Source organism: Bombina bombina, chromosome 3, assembly GCF_027579735.1.
Source record: "Bombina bombina isolate aBomBom1 chromosome 3, aBomBom1.pri, whole genome shotgun sequence".
In the NCBI taxonomy this organism is placed as follows: Eukaryota; Metazoa; Chordata; class Amphibia; order Anura; family Bombinatoridae; genus Bombina; species Bombina bombina.
In genome coordinates, this window is record NC_069501.1 from 831,347,190 (window position 1) to 831,374,941 (window position 27,752).

Consider the following 27,752-nt stretch of genomic DNA (forward strand, 5'->3'; position numbering starts at 1 on the left):
GCATGTAAAAAGATAGCATTTCATAATGTATTATAGTTTATGTAAACCAGCATTTTCAGATCAGGCTTATAGAGGTGAACTTCTCTCCAAAAACATAGCTGTGAGAGTTGTAATTTTCATCCAATGATAATTAAAAGTAAATACACAACTGATACTACTGTGTTAGTTTCACTTTAAACCGTTCTTACAAATATTTTTTCCAGATAAAAAAATGCTAATCTTTTACTTGCATGATACAAAATGTGCGAGTACAATGTCCCTTTATATTTGGCTTAACCACACAGAACACGTTCATTATCCAGTTCTCACAAACAAAATCTACAAGAGAGTGCAATGGAGGAAGTTGTATGATTTTATATTATTGTAACATTTGATGTTTTCCCAATCTCCTCAGGACAGTGATTATTGGTCAGTTCTTTAATAAACTGTTCAAGAGCAGCAAAATAGCCTTGGCACTGCCATGTATCATTGTGTGTCCCATCTGGAAAGATTGCCAGTCTTTTAGTCCGAGATGGGGACAGTTCGTACAACTGCTTCATCATGAATGGAGGGATTAACTGGTCCGAAAGCCCCGAGATGAACAATGAAGGCATTCGACACAGGGAAATTTTTCTGTAAGAGAGGAACTTATTTTTGTAGCACCATAATGGAAGGTACCTCATTGGGAGAAATGAAAACAAGGTGCTAGCCATATGAGGAATGCTAAGAAATGTGTTTTCTAACATTACAGCAGAAATTCTATGAGCATTTTCAGAGGCTAAATGGATTGCAACTGCTCCTCCTAAAGACCGTCCAAATAGAATAATCTTGGTTTTATCTATGTCAGGTCTTGTCATTACATAGTCAAGAACAGCTTCAGAGTCAAGATAAAGACCTTCTTCACTCGCCTCTCCATCGCTTTTACCATAACCTCTATAATCCACTAATATCAAGTTTACTTTCAAGTTTACCAGCATCAGCAAAGCATTTGGCAACCTATGTCCAATATTTCCTGCATTACCATGAAAGTAAATAATAGTTGGTGTAAAGGTTGAGTTATCGCCTGTGTATCTTAACAGAATGAGATTAAGATGCACGCCATCTTTAGTTTTAATAAATATATTTTCATGTGGTATTCCAGTTGGCATCGGAACATAAATTCGTGAAGAAGAAGGTTGTTCAGGGAAATAAAGAAGTACATCCTGAAATTTAAAGAGAATTCCGGCTATGGAAACACAAATTAACAAAAGCAAAATTACACCTCCATACACATTAAAAGTTAAAATTAAGGGCAGTAGACAAATTCTGCATAGTCCCCAAGACCAGGATGCTAATGCCAGCAACCACCGTTCTGTAAATGCCCAAATAAAAGAGTACTTCTTTTCCATGATGGCTTTCTAGATTTGTTTTGCTCTTCAGTGTGAATCCTGAAAAACACAAATAAACACACATACATAAAAATAAATTGAAATTGAAATTCAGCCCCAAATAAGGTTTTATTTTTTTTCTGCATTTACTAATAAATAATTATATATTAAACAGCTTGGCAAATTCTGATAGTTAGGGATCTACGGCTTCTTGTATTTTAACCTTCTTAAAGGAACATAAAACCTCAAATTTTTCTTTCATAATTCAGATAGAGCGTATATAATTATAATCAACTTTCCAATTTATTTCTGTTATCTAAATTTGCTTTATTTCCTTGGTATCCTTTGTTGAAGAAACAGCAGCACACATGGGTGAGCAAATAACACTAGCTACATATGTGCAGCCACCAATCAGCAGCTCCTGAGCTACCTATGTATGCTTTTCAACAAAGGATATTAAGAAAATTAAATAAATTAGATGATAGAAGTAAATTGGAAAGCTGTTCAAAATAGCACGCTCCCTTTGAATCATGAAAGAAAAAATGTGGGTTTCATATCCCTTTAATTAGTTCCTAAAATATGTAGCTGGTTCATTAAATTTTCAAGCCACGACATTATAAAAAAACACACACTAAAAACATCAATCTCTAAGTATTTAGTTAGCTAATCAAGGCTATTTGTTTCCAACTACAAAATCAATGTACCTTATAACAGATTAAAAAAAAATGTGTTTTGGCATTTTTTAATAAAAGGTACATTAGATAAAGCCCATTAAACAGTTCTTATCTTAAACATGTATCCTCTGCTACTTATACACAAGACGCTACAGGATATCTTAATCATGAAATAGCCCAGCCAAACAATGGGTACAAATCTTTACATTTTTATTTAAAATAAATAAATAAAATTACTATTAACTGAAAGGACAAACTAGAAAACCTTTGGGAGCAAGGTACAAATGTTGCATAGATTTGACTTTTCATTGGTTTTTATTACCACTATATAGATACAGCGACACCCAGTGGTATACTTTGGCTGGTAAATTCAAGCAGAACATATTCACACACAGACTTCTGCATTACAAAATACATTTAAAAGGCCATTGTAATAGAAAAATGACATGATATCATTTGTTAGCACACATCATTTTAATATTAGTGACCCTTCAATGCTGTGTGTGTAACTTCTGCAAAAGGGATACATATAGTTAACCCTTTTACGGCTAAGCCATTTAACACCCATGTGCTAAGCCAATTTTGAGCTTTTTCTTTTACATTTAAATAATATTGTAAGTCAAATTTTAGTGAGTGACACGCAAATTATATTGGGGGGTTTTCAGCAGCCCAAGCAGAATATATCAATTATTATATTTATCTCTCATGATATATGAAAGCTGCAACAAAAAATGTAAAAAAGAAAATCTATACTTTTGTTAAGATTTTAGTAAATAAATATTAAAAATTGCCAGATGACCACTGTTACTGTGATCCCCTTACTATATTGATATTTTGGGTAGCCACATGTGAAATAGGAGCCTGCACAGGCTTTGGGGGTTATAATATAAACTAGAGAGGTCCCTTTGTGCCAGTAAAGAAATAGAAGCACTTTTTTTTCCTTGAAAGATACCAGTATATATATATATATATATAAATTTATTTAAGAGAGGGACTTTTCTATTAAAACATAAACTTCATAAGAGATCTATAGAAAAACCTCATGTGTTGTGTTATTACATAAAAAAAGATCTGACTGCTGTGGCTAGTAAGGAGCAGGTATTGAGGGTTTTGAACAACCTTTCACCATTCAGCTCCCAAACCTGCCTGTAAGTTCTTGGTTCTGCCCCCTCTATGATGTCACAACACACATTTGTGTGCGACATTATCAGCACTCCCATGTAGCTCTCTGAGTGTCACCAACTATTACCTCCACTGAGCGCCCTGCAGTGCGGGGGATCACTGATAACAGCTTCGGATCTGAGATTCCTTCACATGACAAGAATGGGCCATTATAACATTCTCAGGCAGAAATCTGCACAATGACAGATCTTGTTATTCTCATGGAAGCAGTTAAAGTACCATTCTGGAGCCACAATGCACTGCTGATCCCAGGTGGAGACTGCCAGTCACCCAATCAGAAGTGAGTTATGCGACTACTGCTGCTCTTTGGGCCAGTGGCAGTTTCCACTCTGGACCAACAGTTCTCTGCGGCTCCAGAGTGGTACTTTAACACCATTATGGAGGTTAAATACATAGCATTGTGAGGGTCTATATTGTAAAAAATGACATGCTGTTACAAATTAGGACATGTCATTTTCCACTACAATGGCCCTTAAAAAATAAAAAAAACAACATGAATATTAAGGAATCCTTCCTCGACATAATTCATCAGTTACACTATCAAATAAAACCAATAGTGAAGTAAACAAATGTATTCAAGAGACATTTTAAAAACTTTTTTTTCTCTGCTGCTAATTTGCTACTGCTGCAATATATTATAAAATGTGCGTTATTGTCAAGGTAATAAACACATTGCAATTAAGCTGGTGCTTTAGTGTAACTACCAAATCTAAACGTGAATTTCCTTTCAAAATGACCTGCAGAAAAATTCTCACTATAAAAATCTCATCGCAAAAAGTAAAAAAAGTTCTGCCTCTGGGACAATTTAATAGCCGATGTATAAACAACAAATGCTAGCTGGTGACAAAATGACAAGAGATGTGCGTGGAGGCATCAATCACAATCTAGCTCCCCGTAGTGCATTACTGTCCTGAGCTTTAAACAAATGATACCAAATGAACAGTAAATAAACTTGCTGAGAGAAGTGAACTAAAAAGTCTCTTAAAATTGCATGCGCGTTATCTGAATTATGCAAGTTTCATTTTGGCATTTATGGCCGTTTAATGAGGAGAGCCTTACACCCAGTACTGGCAGAAACCTACACACAACAAGCACAAATTGAAAAGTTCACCTCCATTATCTTTATAACATAACCGTCAGACAGAACAGCACACTGAGATAATAAACTAACAGGGGACTGTTATGAGGAATACAGCTATGTAAATAGACAAGAAAAATAAGTAAACAGGCACATAAATAAAATATATTCTAACAGCTTATCAAAATAAAATATACTGCAGCAATAAGTCTTCGCTGGGCATAACTAAAATGTCACTGCTATGTTGCAATATTTTGTTTGCTATAAAAAGATTTTATGACTTAAAGGGACATAATACTCATATGCTAAATCACTTGAAACTGATGCAGTATAACTGTAAAAAGCTGACAGGAAAATATCACCTGAGCATCTCTATGTAAAAAAGGAAGATATTTTACCTCACAATCTCCTCAGCTCAGTAGAGTTAGTTCTGTGTAAAAAGTTAGCTCCCAGCTGTAGGTAAAAAAAATGAAGAAATGAACAGCAGCCAATCAGCATCAGCAGTGCTGAGGTCATGAACTCTTACTGTGATCTCATGAGATTTGACTTAACTCTCATGAGATTTCATAGTAAGCTTCCTTTACCCGATTGGTGAAATAATATGAGAGTTCACGATGCTCATCCCTTCAGTTGTCCTGGGACAGACACACTAATATGCTGCTTAGAAGTCCTTTACAATGGGAGGTGGCTACTGAGGATTTTTTGAGGTAAAATATCTTTCTTTTTTACATAGAGATGTTCAGGTAATATTTTCTAGTCAGCTTTTTACAGCTATGCTGCATCAGTTTCAAGTGTTTAAACATTTGGGTATTATGGCCCTTTAAAGTAAAAAAAAAAACTTGCATGTTTCAAATAGAGCATGGGGAGCATGTCATTTTAAGACACTTTTAAATTTAGTTCTATTTTCAAATGTGCTTCGTTCTCTTGGTATCCCTTGTTGAAAATGAATACGCACATATGATACACTAGTGGGAGCTAGCTGCTGATTGGTGCCTGAACACATTTGTCTCTTGTGATTGGCTAACTAAGGTATGTTCAGCTAGTTGCCAGGAGTGCAATGCTGCTGATTCAGCAAAGTGTAACAAGAGAATTAAACAAATTTGATAATAGAAGTAAATTGGAAAGTTGTTTATAATTGTATGTTCTATCTAAATCATGAAAGAAACATTTTGGGTTTCCTATCCCTTTAAAAAACTGAAAACCTTGAAAAAAAACTGTAAAAACTGTGTTTGTGCAGTGGGTGTGTAATGTCACCAAAGCAATGAACAAAACAAAACAGAGTTTCTGATTAATGGCAGCTAAAAAGAAGCACACACAAAGGAGGGAAGGGGGGTCAGACTTACAAGGTAGAATAAAGAAACACAAAGTTACAAAGACTCAGTATACACTTTCGTAGTAAGTGGTAAAAAGAATCAAAAACACCAGTTATTAGGGGGGGTTATGTGGTGATAATTAGGTTTTTGCTTCATCCATGTATGGGAAAATTCTTGGTGAATGGGCTGCCATATTTGACAATTTTAAAGGACCGTTATAGTGCAATAGTTACATGTTCTAATTTGTTAGAGAATGTTTTTTTCAGCACTACTGATCCTGCAAGTCAATCCCACAAAGAAGTTAAAAATATAGTTAAAGGGACATTAAACATCAAATAAATGCTAGCTAGAATGATGCATTCAAAGAAAAGATTATTCTGAGAATAACATGTAGATGTACTTTTTAAAGTTTCATTAGTTGTTTAAATATTGACAAAATAAGTTTTTATAAAGCAATGGGAGCTGCCATGTTGTAACATAGGTTACCTTCTCTGCTGTGGCCAATTAGGGACAGTTATAAATAGGTCACCAGAGTGTGCAGCCAATGACTGTGTGGAATATAAGTGTTTTGCACTTCCATTTCGAACAGCAACTGAAAAGCATACAATTTCAGAATGGAATTACAGGAAAAGGGGGCAAAATAAATAATACAAGTATATTGCAAAGTTTTTTTTTTTTAATTTATTTATACTGTTTGTCATTTTAGATTACAATCTCAAAGTTTTTAAAGTCCCTTTAAAGTACCACTCAAGAAGACAACCTAGCTGTACAACTGTCGCTGGCTACTGACTAGTACTAGTACTGTGTGTTTAACCCCTTTGTGGAGGCTAAATGCAGAGAGATATGCAGAGTCAGGTTCTAGAATGGCATGCTCGAATAAGTGATGGACAGTATTTCATGCTTTTTTTCCTGCTTCCAGAAGCAGAGTGCATTTGACTATGACTGTTTCATCTGTGTAGGAATTCATTTATATCCTTCCCTAACTGGCCACAGCAAAAGAAAATAAACATGATTTGCAAAAAACTGTTTTTCTCACTCTGTGAGAGTAAAATGTATACAACTGTGTCCAATAAGGCTCAACCCTCTAGAGCACTAGCCTATCCAATGCATCGCATTGGGAAAACTGCAGAAACCAATTGCGGCCATGCTGTAATACAAATAGTGTCAATAATAGTCAAGTGCTGTGCTGAATAAACAGTATTGGCTTCACAATGCACATAGATCCAAAGCAAGGCAATTTGTCTAAAACAGTGTTTATTGTAAAAGTATAAAATGCAAATTAAAACTTTTCATTGAATTCCATCACTGACCCCCCCCCCCCCCCTCCATAGGGAGCATCATCTGACGCGTTTCACTAGAGCTTTCTGAAAGGTCTGCAATTTTTTATAATTGGTTTCTAAAGAAAAACACTCACATGCAATTCCTTGGATTAATACACAATTAAAAATAAAATTACAAATTTAAAGGGACACTACCCAAATGCTGAATCATTTAAAAATAAACATATCTGTAAAAAGCAGAATAGAAAGTATCACATGAACATCTCTGTGTTTCAAAATGTCCTGTTTATATAATAACCTAAATCACTTTGCGTTCAAGAAAAGTATAATGTCACAAAGTCAAAAAAGTGTCTTTATTGTGAGAGTGAAGGAAGAGAAAAACAGAAACTGAGGATTAAAGGGATTCTAAACCCAACTTTTTTTTCTTTCATGATTCAGATAGAGCATGCAATTTTAAGCAACTTTCTAATTTAATCCCATTATCATTTTTTTCATTCTCATGCAATCTTATATATATATATACATACACACACACACATATATACACATACACATACACATATATATATATATATATATATATATATATATATATATATATATATATATATATATATATATATATATATATATATATATATATATATATATATATATATATATATATATATATATATCCAAAACACCAGAACTCGCCCACAAAGGAAAACTGCCTGGGTGCAAATTTGTAGAAGATATGCAGCCAAAAGAAAATGCACTTTCAGGACTTTCATAAACAGGTTACTTTTATTTCTGTAACGTTTTCGGAGGTCTTGCCTCCTTCATCAGCATAAATAAAGTGAAAACAAACAAACTCTTAAATAGTGACATACTCACTCAAAATCATTTCAAACCACTACCTGTGCTGGCGCCAAAATTACCGGTGTTGGAACGCATAATGCGTTCCAAGTGTGCTAAGTGGCGGAAGTAGTGCGCCAAACTACTTCCGGTTGTCAAAATTCTATAGCCGTAAATAATCGGCTTTCTCTATGTAAATGCCATAATTATATAACCATTGTGGCATATTATCTAACCGCATAAAGCAAACTCTTAGCGTGCAAACGATTGTGCTAATACATTGAATAGTGATAATAAATGTGACAGCCGCTTGTTGCCATGACAACTTAAACAATGCTGGAGTGTAATCCTGTACAGGGACAGACTAACAGTAACTAAATTTCTGAATACACCAAAGTGTGTTAAAACAAGCATGATGTTTGGCTACAATGTGTGTGTTTAAAGATGGTATATATATTGATAAAGGAGGATAAACAAATCTAATTATTAGGCACGCCAGCTGACATATTGTGCTACATATATATGTGCAATGTTACCTTATGTTGAAGATATTGAGTTAATATGTCCAATATGCATAAAGGAATCTCATATGAAGATATGTACCTCCGATATATAGCCATCAAATTCTACATAACTAAAATATTAACGATTATCGTTTATCTGCGATCTTCCCATTAGTATGAGCTGTTAACATGCATACTATTCCTATCCTCTGTCAAAAACCCTTTATGTATTCAAAACGTGAAAAAATATTTTTGAAATTTATACCGCTCACCTAGTTCCTATTGAGTGATGGGGTTATATATTGACACCATATTGAATCTCATTATAAGAGCTACGTGGGTCATATATGTATATTCCACTCCTATCTTGTGGCTAACAATGCCCTCATATGCTCCCTATTTAAACACTCCACAGCGTTTAAGCACAAACGTACAAAAGATGAATAAAATTAAACTTAAAAAATAAAAGCAATTGATGTGACGGTCTTTCCATTAATTTATACACTATCCCATTCGGGATGGATTTAGCTCTAATAGTCCTTGATTTTCGTATATGCAGAATAAAGAGCGTTTAGTCATTCACTTCTGTATTTATGTACAATGTGATCCGCTCTGTGTTTATTTCTGTGCGTTCTTCGTTGTCTTCTATTGCCCCCTGGACCTCTAGGTTAATATTGCCTTTAGGATCGAATGCTTAGTATGCATCATATTCTCCTGGTTACTGTGCCATCAAATTATTTTCCATGTTGTTGTTTTCTTCTTCCTGGGATGCTTAAGGATCTAGTGTCCAGTTTTGGCTGTGTGTACTGCTATGTGTGAAAAAAACTGGTAACTCCAAGGCACTACTATCCGACTTCCACACAGGTATTAGAAATACCAAAGACTCCTACCCCTGGTGCTGTGTGCCAACATGGTTTAGGGGCACCCCTAGAACGAGGCACGCCGACCATATGGCGCACAGAGTCATTATAGTCTAGGTGCCGTACCCTGCACTTGTATCACATTATATAGCTGTATTACACCAAAGCCTTAAAGTCAGGGGTGGTGTTGAGCCCCCCTGGATAAATGGTACCCAGTCGGTACATCCATTGTGCCTCCCGTTGCAGAAGTATTTTACCTCTGTCTCCCCCTCTATCTAATGGGGGTACATGATCAATGAGTGTGTATCTTATTGATGCCACCGAGTGTCTGTGCTCTGCACAGTGTCTCGCTACCGGTTGTTCTGATTCCCCGGATTTGTGAGCCGACCTTATGGCATGCCGATGATTGGCCATCCTTTCTCTCAGGGTACCTGTCGTTTTACCGACATAGTGCCAAGAGCATGGGCATACCAATAAGTAGATAACAAACGTGGTCGTACAGGTAATCAAATGTCGTATGTGGAACTGCTTGTTGGTATGGGGATGGTTAAATATTCTGGTACTTATAAGTCCATTACAGGTAGTGCATCCTAAGCATCGATAAGATCCTCTGATGTTGATATGTGTCCTGGGATTATAGCTTACCTTTGAGTCAGTTTTGACTAATAAGTCTCGCAGGTTTGTGCCCCTCCTGTAACCGACCATAGGCGTAAGATGTTTGCTAAATTGTAATTTTGGATCAGTGGAAACGATAGGCCAATGTGTCCTTAAAGAGAGTCCAGCATTTCTGGTACTAGGAGAAAATGTAGTTGCCAGTATAATTCTGTCATCCCTGGTTTGTCTAGGTTCTTGGGCCAATAGTTGTGCTTGTGTTATTTGTGACACTTCCTTCATCATCTGGCTGATTTGTTGGGTCTTATATCCCCTCTCTTCAAATTTTGCACCCATTTCAGACAACTGGGTGGCTCCTAATATAGGATCCGAATTGTTTCTAACTGTTCTGATAAGCTGCGATTTCAATATACCCTTTAGTAATACTAGGGACTAGGATGCACACTATTCAGTAAACCCACGGATAGGAACTCCCTATTGAGGTCAGATAGCTGTCACCCCCCAGCATTACTAAAGGGTATATTGAAATCGCAGCTTATCAGAACAGTTAGAAACAATTCGGATCCTATATTAGGAGCCACCCAGTTGTCTGAAATGGGTGCAAAATTTGAAGAGAGGGGATATAAGACCCAACAAATCAGCCAGATGATGAAGGAAGTGTCACAAATAACACAAGCACAACTATTGGCCCAAGAACCTAGACAAACCAGGGATGACAGAATTATACTGGCAACTACATTTTCTCCTAGTACCAGAAATGCTGGACTCTCTTTAAGGACACATTGGCCTATCGTTTCCACTGATCCAAAATTACAATTTAGCAAACATCTTACGCCTATGGTCGGTTACAGGAGGGGCACAAACCTGCGAGACTTATTAGTCAAAACTGACTCAAAGGCAAGCTATAATCCCAGGACACATACCAACATCAGAGGATCTTATCGATGCTTAGGATGCACTACCTGTAATGGACTTATAAGTACCAGAATATTTAACCATCCCCATACCAACAAGCAGTTCCACATACGACATTTGATTACCTGTACGACCACGTTTGTTATCTACTTATTGGTATGCCCATGCTCTTGGCACTATGTCGGTAAAACGACAGGTACCCTGAGAGAAAGGATGGCCAATCATCGGCATGCCATAAGGTCGGCTCACAAATCCGGGGAATCAGAACAACCGGTAGCGAGACACTGTGCAGAGCACAGACACTCGGTGGCATCAATAAGATACACACTCATTGATCATGTACCCCCATTAGATAGAGGGGGAGACAGAGGTAAAATACTTCTGCAACGGGAGGCACAATGGATGTACCGACTGGGTACCATTTATCCAGGGGGGCTCAACACCACCCCTGACTTTAAGGCTTTGGTGTAATACAGCTATATAATGTGATACAAGTGCAGGGTACGGCACCTAGACTATAATGACTCTGTGCGCCATATGGTCGGCGTGCCTCGTTCTAGGGGTGCCCCTAAACCATGTTGGCACACAGCACCAGGGGTAGGAGTCTTTGGTATTTCTAATACCTGTGTGGAAGTCGGATAGTGGTGCCTTGGAGTTACCAGTTTTTTTCACACATAGCAGTACACACAGCCAAAATTGGACACTAGATCCTTAAGCATCCCAGGAAGAAGAAAACAACAACATGGAAAATAATTTGATGGCACAGTAACCAGGAGAATATGATGCATACTAAGCATTCGATCCTAAAGGCAATATTAACCTAGAGGTCCAGGGGGCAATAGAAGACAACGAAGAACGCACAGAAATAAACACAGAGCGGATCACATTGTACATAAATACAGAAGTGAATGACTAAACGCTCTTTATTCTGCATATACGAAAATCAAGGACTATTAGAGCTAAATCCATCCCGAATGGGATAGTGTATAAATGAATGGAAAGACCGTCACATCAATTGCTTTTATTTTTTAAGTTTAATTTTATTCATCTTTTGTACGTTTGTGCTTAAACGCTTTGGAGTGTTTAAATAGGGAGCATATGAGGGCATTGTTAGCCACAAGATAGGAGTGGAATATACATATATGACCCACGTAGCTCTTATAATGAGATTCAATATGGTGTCAATATATAACCCCATCACTCAATAGGAACTAGGTGAGCGGTATAAATTTCAAAAATATTTTTTCACGTTTTGAATACATAAAGGGTTTTTGACAGAGGATAGGAATAGTATGCATGTTAACAGCTCATACTAATGGGAAGATCGCAGATAAACGATAATCGTTAATATTTTAGTTATGTAGAATTTGATGGCTATATATCGGAGGTACATATCTTCATATGAGATTCCTTTATGCATATTGGACATATTAACTCAATATCTTCAACATAAGGTAACATTGCACATATATATGTAGCACAATATGTCAGCTGGCGTGCCTAATAATTAGATTTGTTTATCCTCCTTTATCAATATATATACCATCTTTAAACACACACATTGTAGCCAAACATCATGCTTGTTTTAACACACTTTGGTGTATTCAGAAATTTAGTTACTGTTAGTCTGTCCCTGTACAGGATTACACTCCAGCATTGTTTAAGTTGTCATGGCAACAAGCGGCTGTCACATTTATTATCACTATTCAATGTATTAGCACAATCGTTTGCACGCTAAGAGTTTGCTTTATGCGGTTAGATAATATGCCACAATGGTTATATAATTATGGCATTTACATAGAGAAAGCCGATTATTTACGGCTATAGAATTTTGACAACCGGAAGTAGTTTGGCGCACTACTTCCGCCACTTAGCACACTTGGAACGCATTATGCGTTCCAACACCGGTAATTTTGGCGCCAGCACAGGTAGTGGTTTGAAATGATTTTGAGTGAGTATGTCACTATTTAAGAGTTTGTTTGTTTTCACTTTATTTATGCTGATGAAGGAGGCAAGACCTCCGAAAACGTTACAGAAATAAAAGTAACCTGTTTATGAAAGTCCTGAGAGTGCATTTTCTTTTGGCTGCATATATATATATATATATATATATATATATATATACACACACACACATGCTATAAAAGAGGAGGTCTGGAGTGGACTTAACATGCCCTGATGAGCTCCTGTGACACATACTTTCTGTGGGGGTGAAACGTGCGTTGGCACTTATGTGTTTTCAACTCTGGAGTGAGTCAACCATTTCCAGAGTTATCTTAAAGTGGGAATTGTCACTAACACGGCTAACCAGGTTAAGATTACTACAGCTTGCAACTGTGTCTGCACTTTTGGCAATGTGCTACTGTGTAGCGCTATACCATTAAACACACAAGACTGTCTTTTTGATGCGGTGGTGATCCGCAGCAGAGTGAGCTAAACAAGTCATTTCAGAGGGATGGTACATCTTTGGTAAGATTTGGTAAGATTCGCTACACTTTGTATAGTGTTGGTTGCATAACGTTGCTGTATCAGCAGGGACACTGCTTGGCCAAAAAGGAACAGCCTTCGATGTCTACTACCACTGCCAATGCTGTGGCAGATGAGCCACTCCTCCACTCGATACGTCATACTAGTGAAACTACACCTAGAGAGGGTGTGAGAGGACAAGTGGTTTGCGTGAACGCTGAGCATCAGATATATTATCAAGATAAGTGCAAATATATCAGTCGCTTTATTAATGACCTAGAGTGTAGTTTGATCTGCGGTCGTCTCTCTAATTGGAATGAGACCGTTTGCCTAATACACATTGTGATTATATATGGGACCTAGAGTGCAGTTGAATCTGCAGTCCAATCCTCTGCTTACTATGCTCCTCTATACTTCATGCGTTTTCTATACACCTGCATGACTTAAGCTGGTTTATATTTGTCAAATGTTAGATGCTTAATGTGATTTTTGATATCAGTATAGATACAGGCCATTTGTTAGTAGTATATACACTGTATATTATGATTTCCCACTGTGTATATTTTATGTGGCAATATGATTTTACTTTATTCAGTGCTGTAGGGCACAAATGGGTGAATACTAATTGATATATTTGAAAGTTAATTAAATATACATATAAGCCTATTTTGTGTGCTGGTTTTTGTTCCCTTGTTTTTTTAGGGTATTATTATATGTCCTAAATCGTCCCTCTCTCTTTTTCTAAATAATATATTTCATTATAAGGGAAGCACCGATAGGCGCTAAACAGCGGTATTAACTTCTCTCTCTATATATATATATATATATATATTTATACATAATGAAAAAGAGAAAAATGTGACTCGGGCACTGTGAATCCAATGAGTAATTGTAAATATGTTGCCGAAATCCACCTATTGTGATTCCAATACCCCCTGTAGTACAGAAACCCAATAAAAAAAGGGAAATGAGTAAGAAGAGAAAATGTGTTCTTTAAAAACAGCTATAAAAAGTCCCAAAGAATACAGCTATTCCATAGACAAAAAGTTCATAGACTAAAATGTAAAGCAGAAGTCTTGGTCCCTTTCGGGTATAAGGGCGCACAGTGTAGAGAGAATCTATCACAGACACCTGGAAAATCCTACCTCCACAATGTTTAAAGTAGGTTCAGGCGTTTCTTTTACAAGTTTCTAGATGAAATTATCAGCAGTCTCGTGCTGTTTTAAGAAGTTTCAGAATAAAGCTGCTACCATGATTATAAAGATAGAATGGAATGTGTGCAGCATAGACAAGCGATATTTCAGACACAGTGAGCCGCTCCCACAATTCCCAATGCCATCCTTCTCCAACTCCAAAAAAAAAAAAAAAAGAAGTTTTTTTTTTTGTTTGGAGTTGGAGAAGGATGGCATTGGGAATCGTGGGAGTGGCTCACTTTATCTGAAACATCGCTCGTCTATGCTGCACACAATTCATGGGGGAGCATGAATGCAAAAGTAGTTTTGGAGATAACATTTATTGGGGGCACCATGACACCATGAATGTCTGTGGATATACCAAAATACTGGCCAAGTATGTTGCCTAACTTGAATTGATAAGAACACCTTTGGGGTATTTTAACCCCTTAGTGACCAGACCATTTTTCATTTTTCTTCCTGTTAAGAACCAGGGCTGTTTTTACATTTCTGGTTGTTTGTGTTTAGCTGTAATTTTCCTCTTACTCATTTACTGTGCCCACACATATTATATACAGTTTTTCTCACCATTAAATGGACTTTCTAAAGATACTATTATTTTCATCATATCATTATTTATATAAAAAAAAAATTATAAAATGATGAAAAAAAACAAAAAAAACACCCCATAATTTATGTAAGAACTTACCTGATAAATTCATTTCTTTCATATTGGCAAGAGTCCATGAGCTAGTGACATATGGGATATACAATCCTACCAGGAGGGGCAAAGTTTCCCAAACCTCAAAATGCCTATAAATACACCCCTCAACACACCCACAATTCAGTTTAATGAATAGCCAAGCAGTGGGGGTGATAAAGAAAGGAGTAGAAAGCATCAACAAAGGAAATTTGGAAATAATTGTGCTTTATACAAAATAATCATAACCACCACAAAAAGGGTGGGCCTCATGGACTCTTGCCAATATGAAAGAAATTAATTTATCAGGTAAGTTCTTACATAAATTATGTTTTCTTTCATGTAATTGGCAAGAGTCCATGAGCTAGTGACATATGGGATATCAATACCCAAGATGTGGAGTCTTCCACTCAAGAGTCACTAGAGGGAGGCAATAAAATAAAAACAGCTATATACCGCTGAAAAAATTAATCCACAACCCCAAAAAAATAAGTTTATTTTCATTTTTGAAAGAAAAAAAACTTAAATCAAAAGCAGAAGAATCAAACTGAAACAGCTGCCTGAAGAACTTTTCTACCAAAAACTGCTTCTGAAGAAGCAAATACATAAAAACGGTAGAATTTAGTAAATGTATGCAAAGAGGACCAAGTCGCTGCTTTGCAAATCCAATCAACTGAAGCTTCATTCTTAAAAGCCCACGAAGTGGAGACTGAACTAGTAGAATGAGCTATAATTCTCTGAGGCGGGGCTTGACCCGACTCCAAAAAAGCTTGAAGAATCAAAAGCTTTAACCAAGAGGCCAAGGAAATAGCAGAGGCCTTCTGACCTTTCCTAGGACCAGAAAATATAACAAATAGACTAGAAGTCTTCCTGAAATCTTAAGTAGTTTCAACATAATATTTCAAAGTTCTCACCACATCCAAAGAATGTAAGGATCTTTCCAAAGGATTCTTAGGATTAGGACACAAGGAAGGGACAACAATTTCTCTACTAATGTTGTTAGAATTCACAACCTTAAGGAAAAATTCAAATGAAGTCCGCAAAACCGCCTTATCCTGATGAAAAGTCAGAAAAGGAGATTCACAAGAAAGAGCAGATAGCTCAGAAACTCTTCTAGCAGAAGAGATAGCCAAAAGGAACAACACTTTCCAAGAAAGTAGTTTAATGTCCAAAGAATGCATAGGCTCAAATGGAGGAGCCTGTAAAGCCTTCAGAACCAAAATTAAGACTCCAAGGAGGAGAAATTGATTTAATGACAGGCTTAATACAAACTAAAGCCTGTACAAAACAGAGTATATCAGGAAGTATAGCAATCTTTCTGTGAAATAAAACAAAAAGAGCGGAGATTTGTCCTTTCAAGGAACTTGCAGACAAACCCTTATCCAAACCATCCTGAAAAAACTGTAAAAATTCTAGGAATTCTAAAAGAATGCCAGGAGAATTCATGAGAAGAACACCATGAAATGTAAGTCTTTCAAACTCTATAATAAATCTTCCTAGAGACTGATTTACGAGCTTGTAACATAGTATCAATCACTGAGTCAGAGAAACCTTCTTTGACTTAGTACTAAGCATTCAATTTCCATACCTTCAATTGTAATGATTTGAGATCCTGATGGAAAAATGGACCTTGAGATAGTAGGTCTGGCCGTAACGAAAGTGGCCAAGGCGGGCAACTGGACATCCGAACCAGAACCGCATACCAGACCCTGTGTGGCCATGCTGGCACTACCAGCAACACAAATGATTGTTCCATGATAATTTTGGAAAACACTCATGGAAGGAGAACTAAAGGCGGGAAGATATAAGCAGGATAATAATACCAAGGAAGTGTCAGCGCATCCACTGCTTCCGCCTGAACATCCCTGGACCTGGACAGGTATCTGGGAAGTTTCTTGTTTAGATGAGAGGCCATGAGATCTACCTCTGGAGGACCCCACATCTGAACAATCTGAGAAAAAAACATCTGGATGGAGAAACCACTCCCCTGGATGTAAAATCTAGCGGTTGAGATAATCCGCTTCCCAATTGTCTACACCTGGGATATGCACCGCAGAGATTAGACAGGAGCTGGATTCCGCCCAAACAAGTATTCGAGATACTTTTTTTCATAGCTTGGGGACTGTGAGTCCCACCCTGATGATTGACATATGCCACTGTTGTGATAATGTCTGTCTGAAAACAAATGAACGGTTCTCTCTTTAACAGAGGCCAAACTGAAGAGCTCTGAGAATTGCACAGAGTTCTAAAATATGTATTGGAAATCTCGCCTCTTGAGATTTCCAAACCCCTTGTGCTGTCAGAGATCCTCAAACAGCTCCCCAACCTGAAAAACTTGCATCTGTTGTGATCACAGTCCAGGATGGCCAAACAAAAGAAGCCACTTGAACTAAATGATGGTGATCTATCCACCATGTCAGAGAGTGTCGTACATTGGGATTTAAGGATATTAAATTGAGATATCTTTGTATAATCCCTGCACCATTGATTCAGCATACAAAGCTGAAGAGGTCTCATGTGAAAATGAGCAAAGGGAATTGCGTCCGATGCTGCAGTCATGAGACTGAAAACTTCCATGCACATAGCCACTGAAGGGAATGACTGAGACTGAAGGTCATGGACACTGAATCTATCTGGAAGCCTAAAAAGGTGATTCGTGTGAGATTCTGCAGTACGTAAAGATTGAGCTAGTACCAAGATATCGTCCAAATAAGGAAACACCGCAATACTCTGTTCTCTGATTACAGAGAGTAGGACACCCAGAACCTTTGAAAAGATTCTTGGAGCGGTTGCTAGGCCAAATGGCAGAGCAACAAATTGGTAATGCTTGTCAAGAAAAGAGAATCTCAGAAACTGAATATGTTCTGGATGAATCGGAATATGAAGGTATGCATCCTGCAAGTCAATTGTAGACATATAATGTCCTCGCTGAACAAAAGGCAGAATAGTCCTTATAGTCACCATCTTGAAAATTGGTACTCTAACATGACGATTCAAAATTTTCAGATCCAGAACTGGTCTGAATAAATTTTCCTTCTTTGGGACAATGAATAGATTTGAATAAAACCCCAAACCTTGTTCCAGAAGAGGAACTGGCATGATTACCCCTGAAGACTCCAGGTCTGAAACACAGTTCAGGAAAGCCTGAGCTTTTACTGGATTTTACTGGGATACGTGAGAGAAAAAAATCTTCTCACAGGAGGTCTTACTCTGAATTCTATTTGATACCCTTGAGAGACAATGCTCTGAATCCATTGATTTTGAACAGATTTTATCCAAATATCCTTGAAAAACCTTAATCTGCCCCCTACCAGCTGAGCTGGAATGAGGACCGCACCTTAATGCGGACTTAGGGGCTGACTTTGGTTTCCTAAAAGGCTTGGATTTATTCCAATTTGAGGAAGGTTTCCAATTGGAGGCAGATTCCTTGGGGGAGGATAGATTTTCATTCCCTATTCTGACAAAAGGAACGAAAACGGTTAAAATAACCGGAAATGAAACACTTGCGTCACTGACGCAACCGTGTGAAAGGTCTCGGTGTCAAGTATGACGCCGGAAATAACGAACTTGTGTCATAGACGTACCTTTTCACGGCAAAACAATTTTCGCGCCAAAGAATTACGCAATAAAGTTTAGCATTTTTCGCACCCGCGGGCCTAATACCGCCCGCAATTTGTAAGAAGTAGTCAATTGAAAAAAAGACTAAACCCCAGGTAAGAAATAAATTTCATTTTTAAAAGATGTTTATATTCCCCAAATATGAAACTGACAGTCTGCAGAAGGAAATACATGAACCTGACTCATGGCAAATATAAGTACAATACATATATTTAGAACTTTATATAAATGCATAAAGTGCCAAACCATAGCTGGGGTACCTTAAGTAATAAAAAACATACTTACCAAAAGACACCCATCCACATATAGCAGATAGCCAAACCAGTACAGAAACAGTTATCAGTAGAGGTAATGGTAATTTGAGAGTATATCGTCGATCTGAAAAGGGAGGTAGGAGATTAATCTCTATGACCGATAACAGAGAACCCATGAAATAGACCCCCGTTAGGGAAATCATCGTATTCAATAAGTGATACTCCCTTCACGTCCCTCTGACATTCACTGTACTATGAGAGGAAGCGGGCTTCAACAATGCTGAGAAGCGCATATCAACGTAGAAATCTTAGCACAAACTTACTTCACCACCTCCTAAGGAGGCAAAGTTTGTAAAACTGAATTGTGGGTGTGGTGAGGGGTGTATTAATAGGCATTTTAAGGTTTGGAAAACTTTGCCCCTCCTAGTAGGATTGTATATCCCATATGTCACTAGCTCATGGACTCTTGCCAATTACATGAAAGAAATACACACTTTTTCTAACTTTGACCCTCAAAATCTGTTACACATCTACAACCACCAAAAAAAAACATGCTAAATAGTTTCTAAATTTTGTTCTGAGTTAAGAAATACCCAATGTTTACATGTCCTTTGCTTTTTTTTTGCAAATTATAGGACAATAAGTACAAGTAGCACTTTGCTATTTTCAAACCATTTTTTAAAAAAAAAAAAATAGCGATTGTTACATTTTAACACTGATATCTGTCAGGAATCCCTAAATAACCCTTAACATGTATATATATTTTTTTTAGTAGACAACCCAAAGTATTGATCTAGGCCCATCTTGGTATATTTCATGCCACCATTTCACTGCCAAATGCGATCAAATAAAATAAATTGTTAACTTTTTCACAAACTTTAGGTTTCTCACTGAAATTATTTACAAACAGCTTGTGCAATTATGGCACAAATGGTTGTAAATGCTTCTCTGGGATCCCCTTTGTTCAGAAATAGCAGACATATATGGCTTTGGCATTGCGTTTTGGTAATTAGAAGGCCGCTAAATTCCGGAGCGCACCACACTTGTATTATGCTCAGCAGTGAAGGGGTTAATCAGGTAGCTTGTAGGATTCATTTTAGCTTTAGTGTAGAGATCAGCTTCCCACCTGACACATCCCACCCTGACCCCTCTCAAACTGCTCTCTTCCCTCCCCCACCTCACAATTGTCACCGCCATCTTAAGTACTAGTAAAAAGTTTGCTAGTACTAAAATAAAAGGCTTTTATTTATGTGTATATATATATATATATATATATATATATATATATCTTTTTTTTATAAAAAAAGAAAGAAATAAAAAAACATTTTTCTGTAGTGTAGCTGCCCCAATTTAATATGCTGCCCCCTTCCAGATCCCTTTTCCAATACTTATATACCCCCTCTCCCTCATTCCCTTTCACTAAATATGTACCATAGTGTAGCGGTCCCACCCGCTCCCGGACCCATCAGTCCTGCTAACAGGAAGTCCTATGCGATTGGCCACCCACCAGCCTCCCTCCTATCCCTCCCACGCCACCAACGATCGGCACCATCGCTGGCCGATGTGCATCAGTTGCTTACCAGAAGGTATTGCAGGATTACTCAATATCGAGGCATCAATGCAATACCCTGAAAGCAGCTTGAAACGATCACGATCGCTTACAGTGCTTGAAACCCGAGGATGTGCCAGGCACGTCCTTTGTCATTAAGGGGTTAAAGAGAAAAATAAAGCAACACAATCCCTTCAGCAAAGAGCAGCTAAAAAAAAATTGTCTCTCAAGAATGGCAGTACATCTCTTCAGAAATTTTGCAACACTGGATTGAGTCTGTCATCAAAAAAAAAGGTGATTTCAATATCAGTAATGAAAGGTTTACTGACTTTTTGTTGCATTGAGTTCCTGGTGTGGGGCCTGTATTTTTAATTAAAGGGACACTGAACCCAAATTTTTCTTTCGTGATTCAGATAGAGCATGCAATTTTAAGCAACTTTCTAATTTACTCCTATTGTCAAATTTTCTTCATTCTCTTGGTATACTATGTTTATTTGAAAAGCAAGAATGTAAGTTTAGATGCCGGCCCATTTTTGGTGAACAACCTGGGTTGTCCTTGCTGATTGGACAGCACCAATAAACAAGTGCTGTCCATGGTTCTGAACCAAACATTTGCTGGCTCTTTAGCTTAGATGCCTTTTTTTCAAATAAAGATAGCAAGAGAACAAATAAAAATTGATAAGAGGAGTAAATTAGAAAATTGCTTAAAATTGCAAGCTCTATCTGAATCATGAAAGAAAACATTAGGGTTTAGTGTCCCTTTAAGTAAATCTAAACTTTTAGTTTTAAATTTTACATAAGATCAAATACCCTACAGCTCATTTTAGAAGTAAAGCAATTACTGGTAAGATGATACAATTGAATCATTTGATTATTAAGAGATGTTGTACAGTGGTGCTCAATTCTGTTGTATACTATATAGACACACACACACAAACATATTATCTATCTCTCTCTCTATATATATATATATATATATATATATATATATATATATATATACACACACATATACACACACACACACATACTGTATATATGTGTATATATCTTTGTATATATATATCAGCTAAGTGGAGGTACCATGATCTACTCCCCAACAATAGGCGAGCTCCTAAATTTACAAAGTGCTACCTCATTAAGCTCAACACAATTTTGTTAAAATGAATGTAAAGCATACATTCTTCTGGATATATCTGCTGCTGCTTTCAACACAGTTGACCATACTCTCCTCTTCCAAATCCAGCAATCATTTGGCATCTGAGACACATCCCCCTCCTGGTTTGCCTCATATCTCTCAAACCGCTCGTTTTCAGTTTCCTTTAACAGCATATCCTTTGCCTCTGTCTTGGGTCCTTGCTTTTTTTTCTCTCAATACATCCTCCCTAGGAAAACTTATAGCCACCTTTGGGTTCCAGTGCCCCTTATACGCTAATGATATCGAAATCTACCTTTCCTCTCCTGATATCTCTCCCTTTTTGCTCAACCTGATTACCAACTGTCTCTCTGCAATTTCCTCTTGGATGTCCTCACATTACCTCCGACTCAATCTGTCTAAAACTTAGCTGCTTCTTATTCCCCCCTCTCCAAGACATCCAATACCTGACATTTCTCTTACAGCTGGAGACTCTTTTCTCAACACCTCACCCCAGTTCCGCTGTCTTGGGGTCACACTTGAATCTGAACTCACATTCACTCCACTTATACAAGCACTCATCCACCTAAGTCGCTGATCTACATCAGCTGCTTAGCTCTGCCAGTCTCTACACTGGCTCCCCATACACTCTAGAAAACAACTAACAGTATTAACCCTAACCTATAAAGCACTCAACAGCCTCATTTACCTCCAAATACTCCCCCACATGCCCTCTTAGATCAACCTCTGACCTACTTCTCTCTTCTCCTATTATCTTTAACCCTTTGAGTGCTAAGCTGTTTTAAGGGTTTTTTAATTTTTAAATTATTTTTTTTTTAACTTTTTTTTCAGATTCCCAAGACTTACACTGTTGGAAAGGTTAGATGATTACCTTTCCAACGGTGGATCTTGGGGATCTGTATCTGCTTAGATGCCTGAAATACAGGCTTCAAAGCAGCATGCCCCCTGTCCCTATACATAACATTGTTAATTTTAAATAAAGTTCCGCGGTGACTTCATCACGTCATTGCGCGTGACGTCACCATGCGTAACGTGAAGCCCCGGCGATGCCTGTCACTGTCACTATGCAGGCCAGATCATGGGGAAGGAGTGGGTGGAAGCCCCCAGATCTCCCTCAAGGTGGGAGAGTACTAGCGACGGCTCCGAGCCATCGTTAGCACTGAAAGGGTTAAGTCGCTCTCTCCTCCTCCAAGACTTGCTGCTCCTGTCCTCTGAAACTCTCTACCCCGCTCCTTCATACTGTCTCCAACCTTGTATAGCTTCAGACGCTACTTGAAAACACAACTTTTCAGAGAGACTTATCTCTCCAATGATTTTCATCTTACCTGAAATAATTATTGAACTGCCTTAACTCACTGCTGCAACTACAATCCACAAGACAAGCTACCCCAAACCGTATGTCTCTGCACCCTCAACCTGTAGACTGTAAGCTCTTCAGAGCAGGGCCCTCTTCCTCTTGTTCTAGATCTGTATAGTCTATTACGTTTCTGTATCTTATCACAAACCCTTGTCGTATACCTATATCTGTACCCAACACTACTGAATTTTGCGGCACTATACAAATTAAACCCAAGGCAGAACATGCTGTGGTCTGAGATGTCATCGCATAAAATGCAGCATGTCTGCAGAAAGAACAGGACACATGCAGGAACTGTTAATGTTTTTACATTGCAGTGCTGCTCCACATCAGGCTGTTCTCTTCAAACAGAGTTGTGCTCTGGCTGCACTGTGTAAGTGTTTATTTATTGTTGACTGGCTCTATCAGGGTTTATTGAACCCCACCCCCTGACCTTTTCAATGTTTTCTCTTGGTGACGTTAGACCAAGAGAAAAGGGAAACAAAGTCATATTCAAGAGACATTTAAAAAACTTAAAGGGACAGTCAACACTTACTTTAACATGTTTTTATATTGAAAATAACAAAACGGAGGTCCGCCTACACTATACCCCTCCTGCCTTGCCGCCTTGCTTCTGTCCTAATCAGCGGCGCTAACTACTCTAATACCCAGTAAATATGGATGCCGGACTCCCCCCACCATTACGTAGCTGCCTTCTTCTTCAACTGATAAGCAAATCAGAATCCAGGCATCGGACAGAAATTGCAAGCGCGTGCAATTTCAGTCCGAGGACTGGATTCTGATTTGCTTATCAGTTGAAGAAGAAGGCAGCTACGTAATGGTGGGGGGAGTCCGGCATCCATATTTACCGGGTATTAGAGTAGTTAGCGCCGCTGATTAGGACAGAAGCAAGGCGGCAAGGCAGGAGGGGTATAGTGTAGGCGGACATCCGTTTTGTTATTTTCAATATAAAAACATGTTAAAGTAAGTGTTGACTGTCCCTTTAAACTTTTTTTTTTTGTGTGTCTGCAGTCAAGTTGCAATTTTCAGCTGCTGAATTATATTATAAAACTTTAAAAATGTCTTTATTATTTAATCAACACACTGCAATTGAGCTGGTTCTTTAAAGGGACAGTCAACACCAGAATTTTTGTTGTTTTAAAAGATAGATAATCCCTAAATTATCCATTCCCCAGTTTTGCATAACCACCACAGTTATACTAATACACATTTTACCTCCATAATTATCTTGTATCTAAGCCTCTGCAGACTGCCCCCTTATTTCAGTTCTTTTGAAAGACTTGCATTTTAGCCAATCAGTGCTCACTCCTCTGTAAATTCACGCGAATGAGCTCAATGTTATCTATATGAAACACATGAACTAACGCCCTCTGTCAAATTGCATTTAGATTAGAGGCGGCCTTCAAGGTCTAAGAAATTATCATATGAACCTCCTAGGTTTAGCTTTCAACTAAGAATACCAAGAGAACAAAGCAAAATTGGTGCTAAAAGTAAATTGGAAAGTTGTTAAAAATGACATGCCCTATTGGAACATAAAAGTTTTTTTTGGACTTGACTGTCCCTTTAATGTAAATGCATAATTTAAAATTGTATTTTATTTAAAAAATGTTTCACTAAAAAAAATCTCATTACAGAAAAAACAGAAAAGTTCTGCCTTTGGGCAAATAAATAATAATAATAAATAAATAGGTAGATGCAAGTACATGTTTCACATACCTGACTGAGAAATAATCAGTATGTTGTAAATTTGTCCCTTTACTCCAATGGCGTTCAACCTCTAGGAGATGCTAATCAAATGCAAGAAAGTAGAACAATTGTGGGTCCAGAATGAATAACCTATCCTGCAGAGAAAATAATAATATTAAATGCTGGACATTCTACATCTTATTCACAGACAATGTTTCTATAGCAGCTGACATATATTAACATTTTATCTTATCCCATGTTTTCTTCTTTACTAACAGCTTGAAAACCTGCTGTCCACAAAACTCTACAGCTGAAACAGACTGCATTCGTTATTTGTCTCCTTTTTCTAAAAACTGTACAATTAAAGGGACGTTAACCATTTACAACATAATTTATTGCATAAATGTATGAGCTTGGATCACATATAATCATTGTTCAATTATTTCAAGATGTTAACAATTATAATGCAAATAACGTGTGTTATATAAAACACATGTATAGGTCTTACATGTGTCTAGGGTTGCCACCTCAGCCATGAGTTACACATGCCACAGGGAGGAACATGTATCTTGCCTATGGACAGCACATAAATAGTCCTGCCGGACAAAACAATTCATGTTCCTCCCTCATAACCCCTGCAGCATGTGCAACGCATAACTGTCCAGGGAAACATTAACAAGGAGGCAACCCTGTTTTCTCATACCATAACTGTGCTGTAAACATTTATTTTATCAAAATTGTGTTAAGACACGTTCCTTTCAACAAATAGAGGTGTGCGACTGCCTGCTACTAAGCAAGTATACTGCGTGTCAGTTGTATGATAATAAAATAAAAATAGCCAAATAATAATCTGCTCAATTTTATTTGTGTGGTTGATTTTTTTTTTATAACAAGCCCCATGCTATGTGATTAACCAGTGGTAAGGATTAAAGACATAAGTGAACTCTGACACATTGCACAATACAATGTTGGCCCCAAAACTTCACATGAATGGATGAGCAGAATGTCCATCTGCAACCACTAATTAACTGAACCACTCATATCTTTGTTGTTGTTGGCATGAGAGGGAGAAAAATAGTCTGAGTTTAACCCTTTAGCCTCAGTTAAATCACAGAGCAGGGGTCAATTTAGTAAAATATAAACTACTCTTACAGAGCATTTTTTTATATAAACTATTATTTTAAATAAATGGTGACAGTTGGCAATAAGTACATATTTATGGAAAAGCAAAATTCTTCATTAAACAAATCCAGTAAAGCATACATTTTAATCTTTTTGGGTGTTGCTAGAGCAATAGACAATAGTACACTTAGGGGTAAAAACATATTTTTCTTATGTTTTCATGTGAGAAGTGTATTTACTATTAGCTTTGTTAGTCCTGTTGATGCTGTGCACCATTTAATTACATGAAAAGCATTCAGTATCCATTGAAGCTACAAGCACTTGTAGCTGAGCTGTGACACAATAGATTTCCTGGACAATCACAAATGACAGTAACCTCCCAAAGGCAAACACAAGACTGCAAGCTTGAAACACAATCCAGTTGCCTCATATGACCATAATGCAAAATGTCAAATTTTCATAAAACCAAAAAATGATGTTACATTTTCAGAGTTTATACTGCAGTCAAAGTTGTACGTCAATTACAAATGTACAAGAATAATGTGTGTTTAAGCACACCTTGCTCTTGAGTAAAACATGTGAGTGTCTCAGGCTCCTAGGTGAAGACAAAAAAATCTGTTTTTTTTTTAATTATGTAAATTGTCTAAATCAGTAACAAACCACAAAGTACATATTTAACATTACAGTACTAAAATGGACATAAAACCACAATATTGTTTTCATGATTCAGGTAGAGCATACCATTTTAAACAACTTTACAGTTTACTTCTATTATCAAACTTCACTCTCTTCATATCTTTTGTTGAAGAAGCATCAATGCACTGCTGAGCTAACTGAATAGATAAGGTGAGCCAACAATTAGCTAGCTCACAGTAGTGCACTGGTGCTCCTTAACCAACCTAGGTATGCTTTTCAGCAAACAATACCAAGAGAACAAAGCAAATTATATAGCAGTAGTATATTGTAAAGTTGTTTAAAATTGCTTGCTTTATCTGAATCATGAAAGTTTAATTTTAACTTGTCCCTTTAATTGATATATAATTATTAAATAAATATTCTTCTATCATATAGGGATATGTAACCAGTGTTTCCCACTGAAAATGTTGCCAGCTGTGTGGAATTATCAAGTAGCTGGGTGTGGGCAGTGTAATAATTTGCAATATTATATAGCCTATGCAGCAAACATTGAAAAATGTTATTATCTTAATTTTATTCGATCTAGTTTTAACATTGGCTTACATTGTGGCCAGTTGGTCGCTAAAATCGGGAGGGTGGTGTTCCCCTTCATGGATAGATATAAGGTGACATATATTCTAATTTAATATGATTTACCCCATGTAAAAGAAATACATACATATATACATATCCTGTTCCCAGGTTACATGGGCGTGCTGATTTATTAAATAATTAGGTAACTATATAAAATGTGAATCAATTACATAAAAAGAAGGAATTTAAATTAGTTTTTGCCCCAACAATAGTTTGTCGTTATTTTGATTAATCTATTTGAGCGCGTGTGTGTATATATATATATATATATATATATATATATATATATATATATATATATATATATATATATATATAATCATGACAGCAGTACTCCGGTGAAGCCCTCCCGATATGAGCAAAATGCCCATAACTGTACCCTGCCAGCAAGCTGCGTGACGCATCACAAGAATAACGTTGCCCACAACTGCTCCTGCAGGGGCTCCAGAAATAAGTGAGCTCCTCGCGTGGCAGGGACTTGGGGGTTCCGCGCAGCCTCTCATCCCATCCCTTTCTGCTAGTTTTCTCACTGCATCTTCCCGCTTCTCTTCCGGGTTCAGAGCCCTGACGTCACCCACACGCCACGCCAACCATAACCTGTCACCGACACGCGCGGACCATTTCCCTAGTTTTTGATTTGGGCAAACACGACCTACATGATTCATACACACAAACGACTTTAAAAATATAATAAATTAATTCTCAATAATGCAGATCTATGCTTTCATCTTACAAATTTGATTTTCCTGATACCGATTCACTTATCATTTGTAAATAATAAAGGCTAAACTGCATTTTTCCAG

The 27,752-nt window shown here is 37.4% G+C and overlaps 1 protein-coding gene across 1 annotated transcript; it reads right to left on the reverse strand.

The window, feature by feature from the left end:
* Nucleotides 1–329: 329 nt before the first annotated feature.
* On the reverse strand, nt 330–27,512 carry ABHD13 (abhydrolase domain containing 13). The gene is made up of 3 exons (XM_053707788.1): nt 27,329–27,512; nt 24,589–24,713; nt 330–1,406 (listed from the first exon to the last, which is right to left on the reverse strand). Exon 3 carries the CDS (start codon nt 1,365–1,367, stop codon nt 354–356), a length of 1,014 nt encoding a protein of 337 aa, XP_053563763.1. The 5' UTR covers nt 1,368–1,406; nt 24,589–24,713; nt 27,329–27,512; the 3' UTR covers nt 330–353.
* Between the last annotated feature and the right edge of the window lie 240 nt (nt 27,513–27,752).

Coding starts and splice junctions, on each gene's coding strand:
- ABHD13 (XM_053707788.1), bottom strand. CDS start 1,367: ATGGAAAAGAAGTACTCTTTTATTTGGGCATTTACAGAACGGTGGTTG.